This window comes from Pongo abelii, chromosome 17, assembly GCF_028885655.2.
Source record: "Pongo abelii isolate AG06213 chromosome 17, NHGRI_mPonAbe1-v2.0_pri, whole genome shotgun sequence".
Lineage (NCBI taxonomy): Eukaryota > Metazoa > Chordata > Mammalia > Primates > Hominidae > Pongo > Pongo abelii.
Window position 1 is genome coordinate 22,360,222 of NC_072002.2, and position 13,950 is coordinate 22,374,171.

The 13,950-nt window shown below is 40.4% G+C and overlaps 1 protein-coding gene across 10 annotated transcripts in view; it reads left to right on the top strand.

Moving 5' to 3' along the window:
- SPIRE1 (spire type actin nucleation factor 1) overlaps positions 1–13,950 on the top strand; it is a 209,655-nt gene that overhangs the window by 174,042 nt on the left and 21,663 nt on the right. For all 10 annotated transcript variants that reach the window (XM_063716827.1, XM_002828012.6, XM_063716826.1 and 7 more), the window contains one exon: positions 1,646–1,818. In XM_063716827.1, the coding sequence (XP_063572897.1) occupies positions 1,646–1,818 (173 nt within the window). The remainder of the gene's footprint in view (positions 1–1,645; positions 1,819–13,950) is intronic.

A 13,950-nucleotide genomic window follows, 5' to 3' on the forward strand; every position in this document is an offset into this window, starting at 1 on the left:
CCATTATTTCTAGCTTGTTCAAACCCTTCAAAAATAGGCAGAAATTATAAGTATTAAATAGGATATATATCATTTGTAATAAGAAATAATTTACATGGTTTTTATAAATAATGTCAGGGAAGGCTGCACTAGAACACACTTATATACCAAATGTTTCCTGGAGCTCTACCTCTCATACTTAAGGTGTGTAAATATTACTTGCTGGGGGGAAAATATCCTACTGTAAACAGCACATTCTTGTTGGGGGGGGGGGTTTGTTCTTTTTTTTGTGACACAGTCTCGCTTTGATTCTCCTGCCTCAGCCTCTCGAGTAGCTGGGATTACAGGCATCCACCACCACGCCTGGCTAATTTTTGTATTTTTAGTGGAGACGGGGTTTCACCATGTTGGTCAGGCTGGTCTCAAACTCCTGACCTCAATTGATCCTCCTGGCTCGGCCTCCCAAAGTGCTGGAATTACAGGCGTGAGCCACCATGCCGGGCCACATTCTTGTTTTTTATAGTAACCTCAGTTACAGTGCTTTCCCCTCTAAAAGAGCATCAGTCTTTTTCACTTTAGTACTTAGCATGCCCTTTGCCCCATGTACAGCAGCCTCACAGACTGTCCGCATGCAAAGAGCAGTTGAGTGTGCTGGTCTATAAATTACATCATGCGGTAACTGCTCTTTTTCACTTCTAAATACACTGATTTTATAGTTACTAAATTTAGCCCATTTTTAACTCTCCATATGAAATACTGAAGAAAAGTAGTTCCATTTGCCTTGGAGGATTCCAGGCTATGGTACCAAAAAGCAGGCCATCAGAGTCAGTACTGACAAAGACTCATGGATCAGCTGTGGCATGACACCATGGTGCTACTCTGGCCGAATCCATCTGAGCTTTAGTTTATTTATTCACCAATAGAGATCAAAATCAGTATGAGTAATTGCTAACATTTATTGTTCACTGCCTGTACTAGGCACAGAATTTTATATACAATTATTAACCTGTTTAATGCTCACAACAAGCCTGCGTCTGCTAGTATCCTCATTTTACAGATGAAAGGATATTAGATAGCAGTAGAGACCCAAACCATCCCCATCACACCACACTATAGACTGCTTCATTGTCTGTCATTTGTTGTATTGCCTTCTCATCCAAATTTGAGCTCTTAATAATATAAATCAGACTCATCAGAGGAAATGTATCCCAGACTTTTTGTGTTCACATTAAATATGTTTATATGAATATAGATTATTAGCCATTTTTATTTTTAAACCGAAACTTTTTCAGATCTTACAGCCATGTGTGTGTCCTGTCTTCATCCATACATCACTGGATCCTTAGAGGCTGTGAAGTAAACTAGCTTCTCTCAGCCCCAGTTTCTTCACCTGGAAAATAAACAAGTTGGAGTCAGTTATCTGTAGGATTCCTTTTAAGTCTAAATTCTAATCTACAAGTATGAATATGTAATTATTCATTTTAAAGTTTCCTTTAATTGAATTCGACAGTTAATATCCAACCAGAAAAAGTTTTCTATACATAGGCAAGGTGTTACTGAATCAAGCCTCTGTGTTTTTGTATGAAATGCTCTGTTACCTGGTATGCTTCCAACACAGATAACCTTTCTTGGCTCAAGAAAAGGTAAGCTTTTGCTTTTTTACCAGATGTGACTACCCCTGAATCTACAAAGAATCTTGTGGAGTCATCTATGGTGAATGGAGGTTTGACATCACAAACAAAAGAAAACAGGTTAAGTACCACACAGCAGGTGCCTGCACAGCGGAAGAAGCTCCTCAAAGCCCCAACTCTGGCCGAACTGGACAGCTCTGAGTCTGAGGTGAGGCCCCGGTTCACCCAGCTTGACTCCAAGATGAGGGTGCTTAATGCTCTCTGACCCAGTTTACTGATTATCTTGCTTCAGTTGTTGCTTAATCTCTTCCCATTTTTCAACCAATAAAGCTAGGATTAAAATTAATTTGGTTTGCAGGAAATTAAATAGTAGATTACTTTCTATTAGTAAAGACCAATATAGTGGCTGTAATTATAGAACACTAAAATTTTTGTCGGGCATGTTAGCTCACGTCTATAATCCCAGCACTTTGGTAGGCCAAGGCAGGAGTATCGCTGAGCCCAGGAGTTTGAGACCAGCCTGGGCAACATAGCAAGACCCTGTCTCTACAAAAAATTTAAAAATTAGTCACGTGCAGTAGCGCATACCTCTGGTCCCAGCTAGTTGGGAGGCTAAGGCAGGAGGATTCCTTGAGCCCAGGAGTTCGAGTCTGCAGTGAGCTGTGATTGCGCCACTGCATTCCAGCCTGGGCAACAGAGTGAGACTCTGTCTCAAAAAAAAAAGAAAAAAAATACATATATATATATACACACACACACACACACACACACACACACACACACACACACACATATATGTAGTCTTAAATTATAAGTGGGGTTAAAACAAGTCAACAGTTTTCCAACTTATATTACCTTAACATCTTCCCGTTTGGGGAACAAAAAAATAAAGTTAAGAAAAACATTTTGCATAGATTCTTCTTCTGAAATCCACACACACATATACACACACTCATACTTAGGATTATTCTTTTTGTAATAGTAATACCAACAGACAAAACTCCAAAAAAGAAAATTCTAATAGTATTCTCCAGATTTCATCATCCACCTACTGCCCTTTGTGGAGGGGGAAAGATCTCATATCCTTCCTGATGTCAACATCCACCTATATGCTAATGCTTCCCACATCCATCTCAAGCCCCCATCTGTGATGTCAGTATTGTATACGTCATTGCCTGCTGGGTCTCCACTGCCCTTCCTCAAAATCAACAGGTAAAATGAAATTCTCTTCTTCCCTCCCTTCTCCCTCACCCACTTGCCAAATCAAACACACACACCTATCCTAGCTACATACGCATGCACACACACACACACACCCTAGCTTCACACACACACCCTAGCTACACACGCACATGTGCACACACACACTCTAGCTTCATACACACCTCCCCTAGCTACACGTGTGTGTACACACACACACCCTAGCTACACACATACACACCCCAGCTTCACACCCTAGCTACACACGTGCACATACACACACCTGCGTGCATGCACACATACCGCCTAGCTTCTCATCTTCTGCTTGCTATCCTAGTTGCTGGCTCCATCCAAGGTAGAATCTGAGGAATTATTCTTTAATTCTCCTCTCATCGGTCTCCACTCCATTCCAAGCAATACCAATAATAATTTTGCTACTAAAGGTTTTTCAAACACTAATAACAATAAGAAATATTCGTATTACTAACGTCAGTTGGTCTCTTTCTCACTGTCTCTTCAGTCTATCTGACTTTTCTTCTTTGCTCCCCAAATTCCATCTTGCACTCACCACTCTTTGTAACTCCTGCTTAAAACCTTCGGAAGGCTCCCTGGCACTTACAGAATAAAATTTGCATCCCCTGATCACACGCCTGCAGACACCTCTGGTCTGATGTCACACCTTCCCTGTCTCTGGTTTATGCCTCAGCCACACACAGCCGTTCACTCTTCCTGCACAGCCCATCGGTGCTCAGCTTGGTGCTTAGCGGTGTCTGTGGTCTGCCCCTCATGTCCTTGTCAGAGTCAGCACGGCCTCGCTTTGTCTTAGGAAGTCTCCCGGATACCACTAGCCTGCCAGGACCCCTTCTCTGTGATTCTATCATAACCCACTTATCCCTCTGTTTCACTGGAACACTTTAACACCCTGTCATGTAATTATTCACTTATTTCTCTGTCCCACCAGAGTACATGTTCCCTGAGAGGAGGAACCATGCTGAATTTACTTTATATCACCAGTTTCTAACACTCAGTAGACACTCAGATATTTAGATAAATTCATACTAACCTATAAGAACAGTGATTTACATTTTAAAAGCATCTAGCTCAGATATCTAGACAAAGCTCCAATTCGGTAGCCACTCCCACATGTGGCTATTTAAATTTAAGTTATATTAAAATTAAATAAATGAAGAACTCAGTTTCTCAGTCATGGCACTCAAGGGCCCAGGAACCTGTGTGACCATGGCTACACAGATCACAGTCCCTTCACAGAGTCTGGTTGGGCTGCCAGGAACTACCTTCCTGCACCCCCACAGGCCTACTTTTAACTCCTTTTCTAGTACTCTTTCATCACCTCATGAGGCAAGACTACACAGCAAGGCATGATCAGATAAATTTGCAGCCTCTATAACCTTCTTTGTGGTCCTTTTTTTGAAGATAAAGTGGTAATGCCCCAAATCCAAATCTTGAGATGATTTGCTAGGCACGCTCTTCTTAATCAAAGAGAGGCCATTTTCGTCAGTTAGAACATGAAGCAAGCAATAAATTGCCGAAAAGAGAAATGTGAGATCTGGATTCCAGCTACCTCTGACTTTTGTCACTAGCTACTGGTTTAAACCCGGATGAATCATAGTTCTTAAGTCAGTGGTGGTAGAAATCTCAAAGATTTATGGAACAGAGTGAATCATCTTAGACAAGGGTATGGAAATATGTGTATTCCTCTCTTCCTCTTTAATCTAAAATTGATGTTTTTAAGTATAAGGGAAGAGCAAAGGTATTAAATGTGAGAATGCCTTATGTTCCTTTTTAAATATATATATAATTCCTTTTTAATATATATTATATATATTTAGAAATTTTGAAATTCTTTTATATATATATTTGAAGTTCATATATATATATATATATATATTTTTTTTTTTTTTTTTTTTTTTGAGACAGAGTCTCGCTTTGCCACCCAGGCTGTAGCACAATGGCCCAGTCTCTGCTCACTGCAAACTCGACCTCCCAGGTTCAAGCAATTCTCCTGTCTCAGCCTCCCGAGTAACTGGGATTACAGGTGCCTGCCACCATGCCCAGCTAATTTTTTTATATTTTTGTTAGAGATGGGGTTTCACCATGTTGGCCAGGCTGGTCTCAAACTCCTGACCTCAAGTGATCCACCTGCCTTAACCTCCCAAAGAGCTGGGATTACTTACAGGCGTGAGCCACCACGCCCAGCCAAAAACTTCTAAATGTATTCATATGTTAACATTTAGAAAACACAGATAAACCAAAGTCTTTACTTTTAATCAACTGTTTCAAGTTTTGGGTTTGTATTAATCAAGGTTTTAATAAACTTTCTATTGATGAGACAGTAGTTGTCTTTAACAGTGGTAGATGAATTGTGTTTATTCTAAAACACTCTATTAACATTAGCTAATTTCAGATCATCAACTGGTTAAAGCCAGCTCAGAAGAAGGTCTGTTGTAAAGCCATTTAATGAACTGACATTTATATAGACATGAATGAACACCTGAAAACTCAAACTGTGTTTCCTTACAGTGTGAATTAGTAAGGATAGTTCTCCATGTGGCACCTGCCCTAGGCCCGCTCAGGGTGGACAGACTGGGTGCTGGAATGGACACTTGATCTTGCTGGCCATCAGCGTATTCTCCCTTTGATGAGAGGAGCTGATTCTCTGATCTCTAGGTCTCTTCCAGTTCCAAAACATGGTAGTTTTGCTCCAGAAGCATGAAACTAGAAAAGATGTTGAGGAATTCTATCTATTCCTAAACCAGGATTGACTTACTTGTGGTCATACTTGCTGTCTTACAAATGGCCACAAGCACAGAGACTGTTAAATACATCCCATATCACATTACAGGGGTTTTTTTTTTCGTTCACATTTTATAGTAATTTTTTGTTCCCTACTTTTTAGTGCATTTTTAAACTCTTCTCCTATTCTTTTCACCAACTTCCTTTTTTTCCAGTACCACTCCATTTTTTCCAGTCAAATATTTATTGAATGCCTTCAGTAAGTACTACAGGTAGAGACAGAAATATGATGGTCTCTGCCCTCCTGTTGTTTATAATTTAAATAGAACATAAAAAACATACCTAAGAACCGTTCCAAGTGCTTAGTGAGCACAGTGTCTTCCAGACACTGTCTTAGGGTATGTAGAATGTGACTGGACACTATAGAAGTCCAGAGACGGCAGAGGTCAGTTCAGTGAGTGAGTAAACACCACAGGGACTGAAAAGGCTGGAGAAGCCACATGGAAGAGTAGTAGGACTTAGGTTTTAGAATGAGTATAAAAGACGGCAGAGGGCTTTCTATTTTGTTGTGGGATGTGAGCCGGGCTTTGCCACAGCATGTTGATGTATTTCTCCCATGCCTTGCCAAGAGCAGAAATGCAATCTTACTCAAACCTCTGCTCCTTACTGCATGTCTGGCATCTAGTGACTCTGCTGACTTGTCTAGTGAATTCCTGGCTGACGTTGCACCATGAGCAAAGAACAAGTGAAGACTCAGGGCTGTAGAAGACAGTAGAGAACAAATAAAGGGCAGTCTCAAAAAGGTTGACTTTATTCTTTTTCTTCCTGCCTCTCAGTTGTATCACCTACTTCCCCATTTTCCCTCTCCTCCTGAAATTTAATGGCTGGCTTCCAAACATGGTGTTTTGGGGTTTTTTTTTGAGATGGAGCCTCACTCCATCACCAAGGCTGGAACGCAGCAGAGTGACCTCGGCTCACTGCATCCTCCGCCTCCCGCGTTCAAGCAGTTCTGCTTCAGCCTCCCGAGTAGCTGGGATTACAGGTGCTCACCACCACACTCGGCTAGTTTATGTATTATTAGTAGAGACAGGGTTTCACCATGTTGGCCAGACTGGTCTCAAACTTCTGACCTCAGGTGATCTGCCCACCTCGGCCTCCCAAAGTGCTGGGATTACAAGCATGAGCCACCACACCTGGGCCCAAACATGTTTTTAAGTGCCAGAACTTTTTCTTCACACCAGACTTACACAGAAGTACAGTGTCAATCAGCTAGAAATGGAGATGGGGACTAGAGCCTTCCCCACCCACCACCACCCACACTTCCCGTCCTTCAGGGCCTCCTGAAGGCCTCATAGAGCAATGTGAAATTTCTTTTCCATTCCAAGAGGGAGTGGCCCACTACTGAGTCAGTACTCAGCTGGCATTGAACTCACCAGTGGAGTCCACCTGCCTCTGCTGCCCCTTGCATGAGCCTCTTTGCCCACCCTCTGTAATGAAGCCCACAAAACAATTGAAGGAGACATCAGAATTTCCCCTTGAAGAGGAAGCAGTGACACTTCCAACTGTAAACTGAACACTTTATTCACTCTTGATATAGGAAATGCTGTCATGTGTATGTAAATTTCACCTGTTAACTTATCAGGACTCATTCTAGCAATGTTTTTGGTTTTTGTGGGTTTTTTTTGGTTTGTTTGTTTTACATTTTAATAAATGCTTTCTAGCCACCATAATACCTACGTAAACTCTGTATATATACGTGATCTTATTTAATCTCCTTTTCCATAGAAACTCTGTATTCTTTTAAGAGATACCTTCCACCATTCCACAATATCACCTGTGCTCCCCTGCAGAGTTTTCATTTGATGACATCCACCAGAAATTTCTTACCACCCATTGTTGTCTTTGGGGGTTAACTTAAATGTGGGTCCAAATTATCACACAGAACAGTTTACTGCTTAAATAACCCTTATTTAGTTCTGAATTTCTTTGTAATCAGTTAATATATTATTGTAGATCAAATACTCATGAAATTAGAATGATGTTATTTACATTATCAATTACAAACTCAACTGTTTTATATAAAAAGAAAAAACTCCTTAATTCTTTTAAGAAGAAAGACACTGACTTGCTTTTTAATTAACAAAATATGAGCAATTTCCATTTGATTAAATGTCCTTTTCCAGCATATGCCTGATAGCTGTGTGGTATTCCACAGTAATAACCTACTGTATTTTATTTACTCAGTATTCTATTTTTTAAGATTTAGGCTGTTTCCAGTTTTCTACCATTATAAAGAGCAACACTATTGTGAACATTATGTTTTTGCTTTCATTTTCCAGTTTTCTACCACTATTAAGAGCAACATTATGTGAACATTGTTATATTTTTGCTTTTGTTTCTTTCTCAATTTTTTTTTTGCCAGAACTGAATTTTCTGGGTGAAAGAATGCACATTTGTGTAGCTTTTGATACATATAAATAAATGCCTTAAAGAAAGCTATAATGAGCCAGGTGGGTGGCTCACAGCTATAATCCCAGCACTCTGGGAGGCCAAGGCAGTCAGATAGCTCGAGATCAGGAGTTTGAGGCCAGCCTGAGCAACATAGCAAGACCCCCCATCTCTACAAAAAAATTTTGCTGGGTGTGGTGGCTCATGCCTGTAATCCCAGTACTTTGGGAGGCCAAGGTGAGTGGATCACTTGAGTTCAGGAGTTCAAGACCAGCCTGGCCAACATGGCAAAACCCCATCTCTACTAAAAATACAAAAAATAGCCAGGCTTTGTGGTGCATGCCTGTAATCCCAGCTACTTGGGAGACTGAGGCAGGAGAATTGCTTGAACCCGGGAGGTAGAGGTTGCAGTGAGCCAAGATCACACCACTGCACTGCAGCCTGGGCAACAGAGTGAGACTTCATTTGGTGCACACCTGTAGTCCTAGCTACTGGAAGGCTGAGGCAGGAGGATCACTTGACTCCAGGAGTTCAAGGCTGTGGTGAGCTATAATCATTGCCACTGCACTCCAGCCTGGGTGACAGAGCAAGTCCCCCCCCCCCCCAAAAAAAAGACCAACCACAGTGACTCACACCTGTAATCCCAGCACTTTGAGAGGCTGAGGCAGGCGGATCACTTGAGCCCAGGAGTTCAAGACCAGCCTGGGCAACATGGCAAAACCCCACTTTTGCTTAAAATACAAGAATTTAGTCTGGCATGGTGGCACATCCCTGTAATCGCAGCTACTTGGGAGGCTGAGGTGGAAGGATCACCTAAGCCCAGGAGGTCAAGGCTGCAGTGAGCTGTGATTGTACCACTACACTCCAGCCTGGGTGGTGGAGTGAGACCCTGTCTCAAAAAAAAAGAAAAAAGCACTGGGCATGGTGTCACTATAATGGTTATTTTGTATTGAGCTAACCCTGTGATAGACTTTCATTGTTGCTGGGGTTTTTAGTTGTTTGTTTTTATTTTTTTATAGAGACAGGGGTCTTGAACTCCCAGTCTCAAGCATTCCTCTTGCCTTGGCCTCCCAAAGTGCTAGGATTACAGGCATGAGCCACCATGCCCAGCCTCTGTTAGACTTTAGATATAAATCAGTTTGTGTTCACAAAGACCATAGATAGCAGCTATGATCCTTGTATAAAATATAAGAAAACTGGCCGTGTGCGATGGCTCACACCTATAATCCCAGCACTTTGGGAGGCCAAGGCGGGCAGATCACTTGAGGTCAGGAGTTCAAGACCAGCCTGGCCAACATGGCAAAACCCCATCTGTACTAAAAAGAGAAAAATTAGCCCGGTGTGGTGGTGCACACCTGTAAACCCAGCTACTCGGGAGGCTGAGGCAAGGGAATCACTTGAACTCCAGAGGCGGAGGTTGCAGTGAGCCGAGATTGTGTCATTGCACTCCAACAGGGGTGACAGAGCAAGACTCTCTCCAAAAAAAGAAGAAGATAAGAAAACAGGCACATGAAATGGTTGCCTAAGTTCAAAGAGTTACTAAATGATAAAGTTAGATTTGAAACCCAAGTCTGTCTAACTCTGAAGTCCATGTATCTCATGAACTTGCTAGTATTCTCACAGTACATGAGAATGCCTGAATTAAAGAAAAGAACAAAGGCTGGGCATGGTGGCTCATGCCTGTAATCCCAGCACTGGGAGGCCGAGGCGGACGGATCACTTAAGGCCAGAAGTTCAAGACCAGTCTGGCCAACATAGTGAAACCCCATCTCTACTAAAGATAGAAAAATTAGCTAGGTGTGGTGGTGCATGGTTGTAATCCCAGCTATTTGGGAGGCTGAGACATGAGAATCTCTTGAAGAGCAAGACTCTAGTGTCCAAAAAAAAAAAAAAAATGAAACCAGTATTTTTTTAACTGGAAGGGGCCTTAGAAATTTTGTCCAGCATCATTACTTTTCAGTAAGAAAACTGAGCCCCTAGCCAGGTAGAAACTGAGTTAGAAAAGCCATACAGTGTTTTAGTCACAGATCCCCTATAAAATTAGACCTCCCACACCCAGACCTTCTTTCCATTACTCTTTTTTTCAGTTCCTGGAAACCTAACTTCAGTGTCTCTTGTTATCTTTAATAACCTTTGCTAGCCTATCTTGGTAACTTTTTTTTTTTTTTTTTTTTTTTTACTGAAAGATGAGTTTTGATTGTAGCCATATCAAAGCTTCCAGTAGGAAAGCTAAGCAAAGGAGCTGTGTCTGAGCCCTCCTTGAACCTCTTTTCAGGAGGAGGAAGATTTCCATTCCTGTTAAGTGAGTTACGTGCCCAGACTGGCCCCTGAAACTATACTCTGGCAGTATTCGGCACCAGTGGGCCCTGGAGCAAAGCAGCAGTGCGGGAGGCTTTCCTGCAGCCATGGTTCTGAGCTAGAGAAGCCCTAACTCAGTGAGGATCAGCCAGCCTCTGAAATCAGACGAAAAACACAAGCAGATTCCAGGAAGCAGGCCAGGCAGTTAGAAGAGACTAATGTTCTAGAAATGTCAGAAACCCATCAGAATTCCCCAGATAAGCAAAACGTGATTAGGCAGTTGGAATAGACACGAGAGGGTACGCAGCAAACAGGAGTCTGTACACGCACATGCATGTACCCACGCATATGTGCACACGTGTGTACTCACACACCCTTCTCTCAGGAGATCTGACTGTTAGAAATTCCTTGGCTCTCTTTCCGAATGTCTGAGTTACCCAAGATAGGCTAGCAGAGGTTAGTGTGATTCCTCTGGGGCAAGAACTAATCCTGGAGAAGATCTGTTTTAAGCAATCAGAAAATTGTGTGCAGCTGCCTGTTGTGGGTATTCAGGGACAGTGGGCCATTAACACTTCTGGGGGAGCAACGTAAAATTTAAAACAATTCTTTATATCTGTAACATTTCAGTATATTGTATGTGCATTGGGTAGTCAAGGTACATCAGATTCTAATGTCAAACCTTAGTTATTTCCTTTTTGCAAAAGCATTTTTAAAAAATTAATATACTTTCGATTCCTCAGGGATCTAGAACTAGAAATTCCATTCGACCCAGCCATCCCATTACTGGGTATATACCCAAAGGACTATAAATCATGCTGCTCTAAAGACACATGCACACGTATGTTTATTGCGGCATTATTCACAATAGCAAAGACTTGGAACCAACCCAAATGTCCAACAATGATAGACTGGATTAAGAAAATGTGGCACATCTACACCATGGAATACTATGCAGCCATAAGAAATGATGAGTTCATGTCCTTTGTAGGGACATGGATGAAATTGGAAATCATCATTCTCAGTAAACTATCGCAAGAACAAAAAACCAAACACCGCATATTCTCACTCATAGGTGGGAATTGAACAATGAGAACACATGGACACAGGAAGGGGAACATCACACTTCAGGGACTGTTGTGGGTTGGGGGGAGGGGGGAGGGATAGCATTGGGAAATATACCTAATGCTAGATGACGAGTTGGTGGGTGCAGTGCACCAGCATGGCACATGTATACATATGTAACTTACCTGCACATTGGGCACATGTACCATAAAACCTAAAGTATAATAATAATAATAAGAAGAATAATTACAATAAAAGAAAAAAAAAGAAAAAATAAATAAATAAAAAGTAACTGGGAAAAAAAAAAAAAAAAAAAAAGTTAATATACTGGCCACACATGGTGACCAGTATGGGATTATGCCTGTAATCCTAGTGCTTTCGGAGGCCAAGGTGGGAGGATCACTTGAGGCTAAGGAGTTCAAGACCAGCCTGGGCAACATAGCAAGACACCATCTCTACAACAAATGTTTTTTAAAAATTAGCTGGGCATGGTGGTGCATGTCTGTAGTCCCAGCTACTTGGAAGGGTGAGATGGGAAGATCACTTGAGCCCTGGAGGTCAAGGCTGCAGTGAGCCATGATTGTACCACTGCACTCCAGCCTGGGCAACAGAGTGAGAACCTGTCTCTAATTAACTAGTTAATTAATGAACATAAAAACTGAATATATTATGTGGTTTTCTTGTGTTATTTTAAAATCTTGAGTATATGCTTTTTAAATAGAGAATGCACCCTCTGAGTGCCAAAATCTAGTACTCCAAATGTGCTTACTTTTGCCTCAGTTGCATCTATAAGAGTCTCATGACATCTCGTAAAGTGTATATGTGTGTGTATATATAATTATATTATATATAATATATAAATAATATATAAATAATATATTTATATAAATATATTATTTATATAAATTATACAAATTATATATAATATATAAATTATATATAATATATAAATTATATATAATGAATTGTATATAATATATAAATTATAAATTATAAATTATATATAATATATAAATTATATATAATAAATTATATATAAATTATAAATTATAATATATATTATATAAATTATATATAATATATTATATATTATATAATAAATTATATATATTATATAATAAATTATATATAATCTATATTATATTATATATAATATATAATATAATATATATAATTTATTATAATATATATTATATATAATAAATTATATATAATATATAAATAATTATATTATATAAATATAAATAAATATATAAATAATATATACTCTATATTATATATAATTTATATATATAAAGAGTAAGCATGAAATAAAAGCATTCAGCATTATTAGGATTTTAAAAAATCAGAATGTGGCTGGGCATAGTGGCTCACATCTGTAATCCCAGCACTTTGGGAGGCCAAGGCAGGAGGATCACTTGAGGTCAGGAGTTTGAGACCAGGCTGGCCAACATGGCAAAACCCCATCTTTACTAAAAATATATATATAAATTAGCCAGGCATGGTGGCGCTTGCCAATAATCCCAGCTACTCGGGAGGCTGAGGCAGGAGAATCGCTTGAACCCAAGAGGCAGAAGTTGCAGTGATCAGAGATCACATCACTGCACTCCAGCCTGGGTGAATGAGCAAGACTCAGTCTCAAAATAATAATAAATAAAAAGATTTTAAAAATCAAAATGTTACCTTTAAATTCACCTAAACTGAAATGTTAATTCCCCTAGAACCATATCTGCAAATTTTTAGTGTTACTTTAAAAGGGAGATTCAGGAAAGACTTCCTTAGACTTTTATTTTCGAGACAGGGTCTCGCTCTGTCACTCAGGCTACAGTACAGTGGTGCGAACACATGTCATTGCAGCCTCGACCTCTTGGTCTCGGGATCCTCCTGCCTCAGCCTCCCAAGTAGCTAGGACCATAGGTGTGCACCACCACACCTGGCTATTTTTTTCTTATTATTTTTTGTAGAGACAAACTCTCACTATGTTGCTTAGGCTAGTCTCAAACTCCCGGGCTTAAGCGATCCTCTGGCCTCAGCCTCCCAAAGTGCTGGGAATGCAGGGCTGAGCTACCATGCCTGGCAGAAAAGACACTTAGTTTTGATTTACATTTTTGACCTGGAGAGGACTATAAAGAATATTCCACCCAACCACATTTTCTAGATAAAAAAGATTCTGAGAAATGCTGAGTTATGCACCCAGGTTCTTCTGACTGATTAGCGTGGAACTGGCTCATTTGGGCATAGTAAAGCCTCTTGATTAAGTTGCTTTGCTTCTTCAAAGGATTTTCAGGACCATCAAACACTGATTAGTCATTTTAAACATCAGATGCAGTGGTGGAAAAATCCAGCTTTGAGGTTTCATAGGACTTCACTGAGAATAAAGTCTGAACGAGAGAAAAGAGCCCCTTCAGCAAAGCTACCCTCCACTGCTCTCCATGTTTTGGAGCTCAACATGTATGTAAAAAGGACATGAAATATAAAGGAAACATGAGAGGACCACATCGCATGTACGGCTAGATGTTGCCATTCTTTGAGCTGAGTAGAAGTGTGGCCAATGCTGGACTGCAGTAGTGTGCTCCGG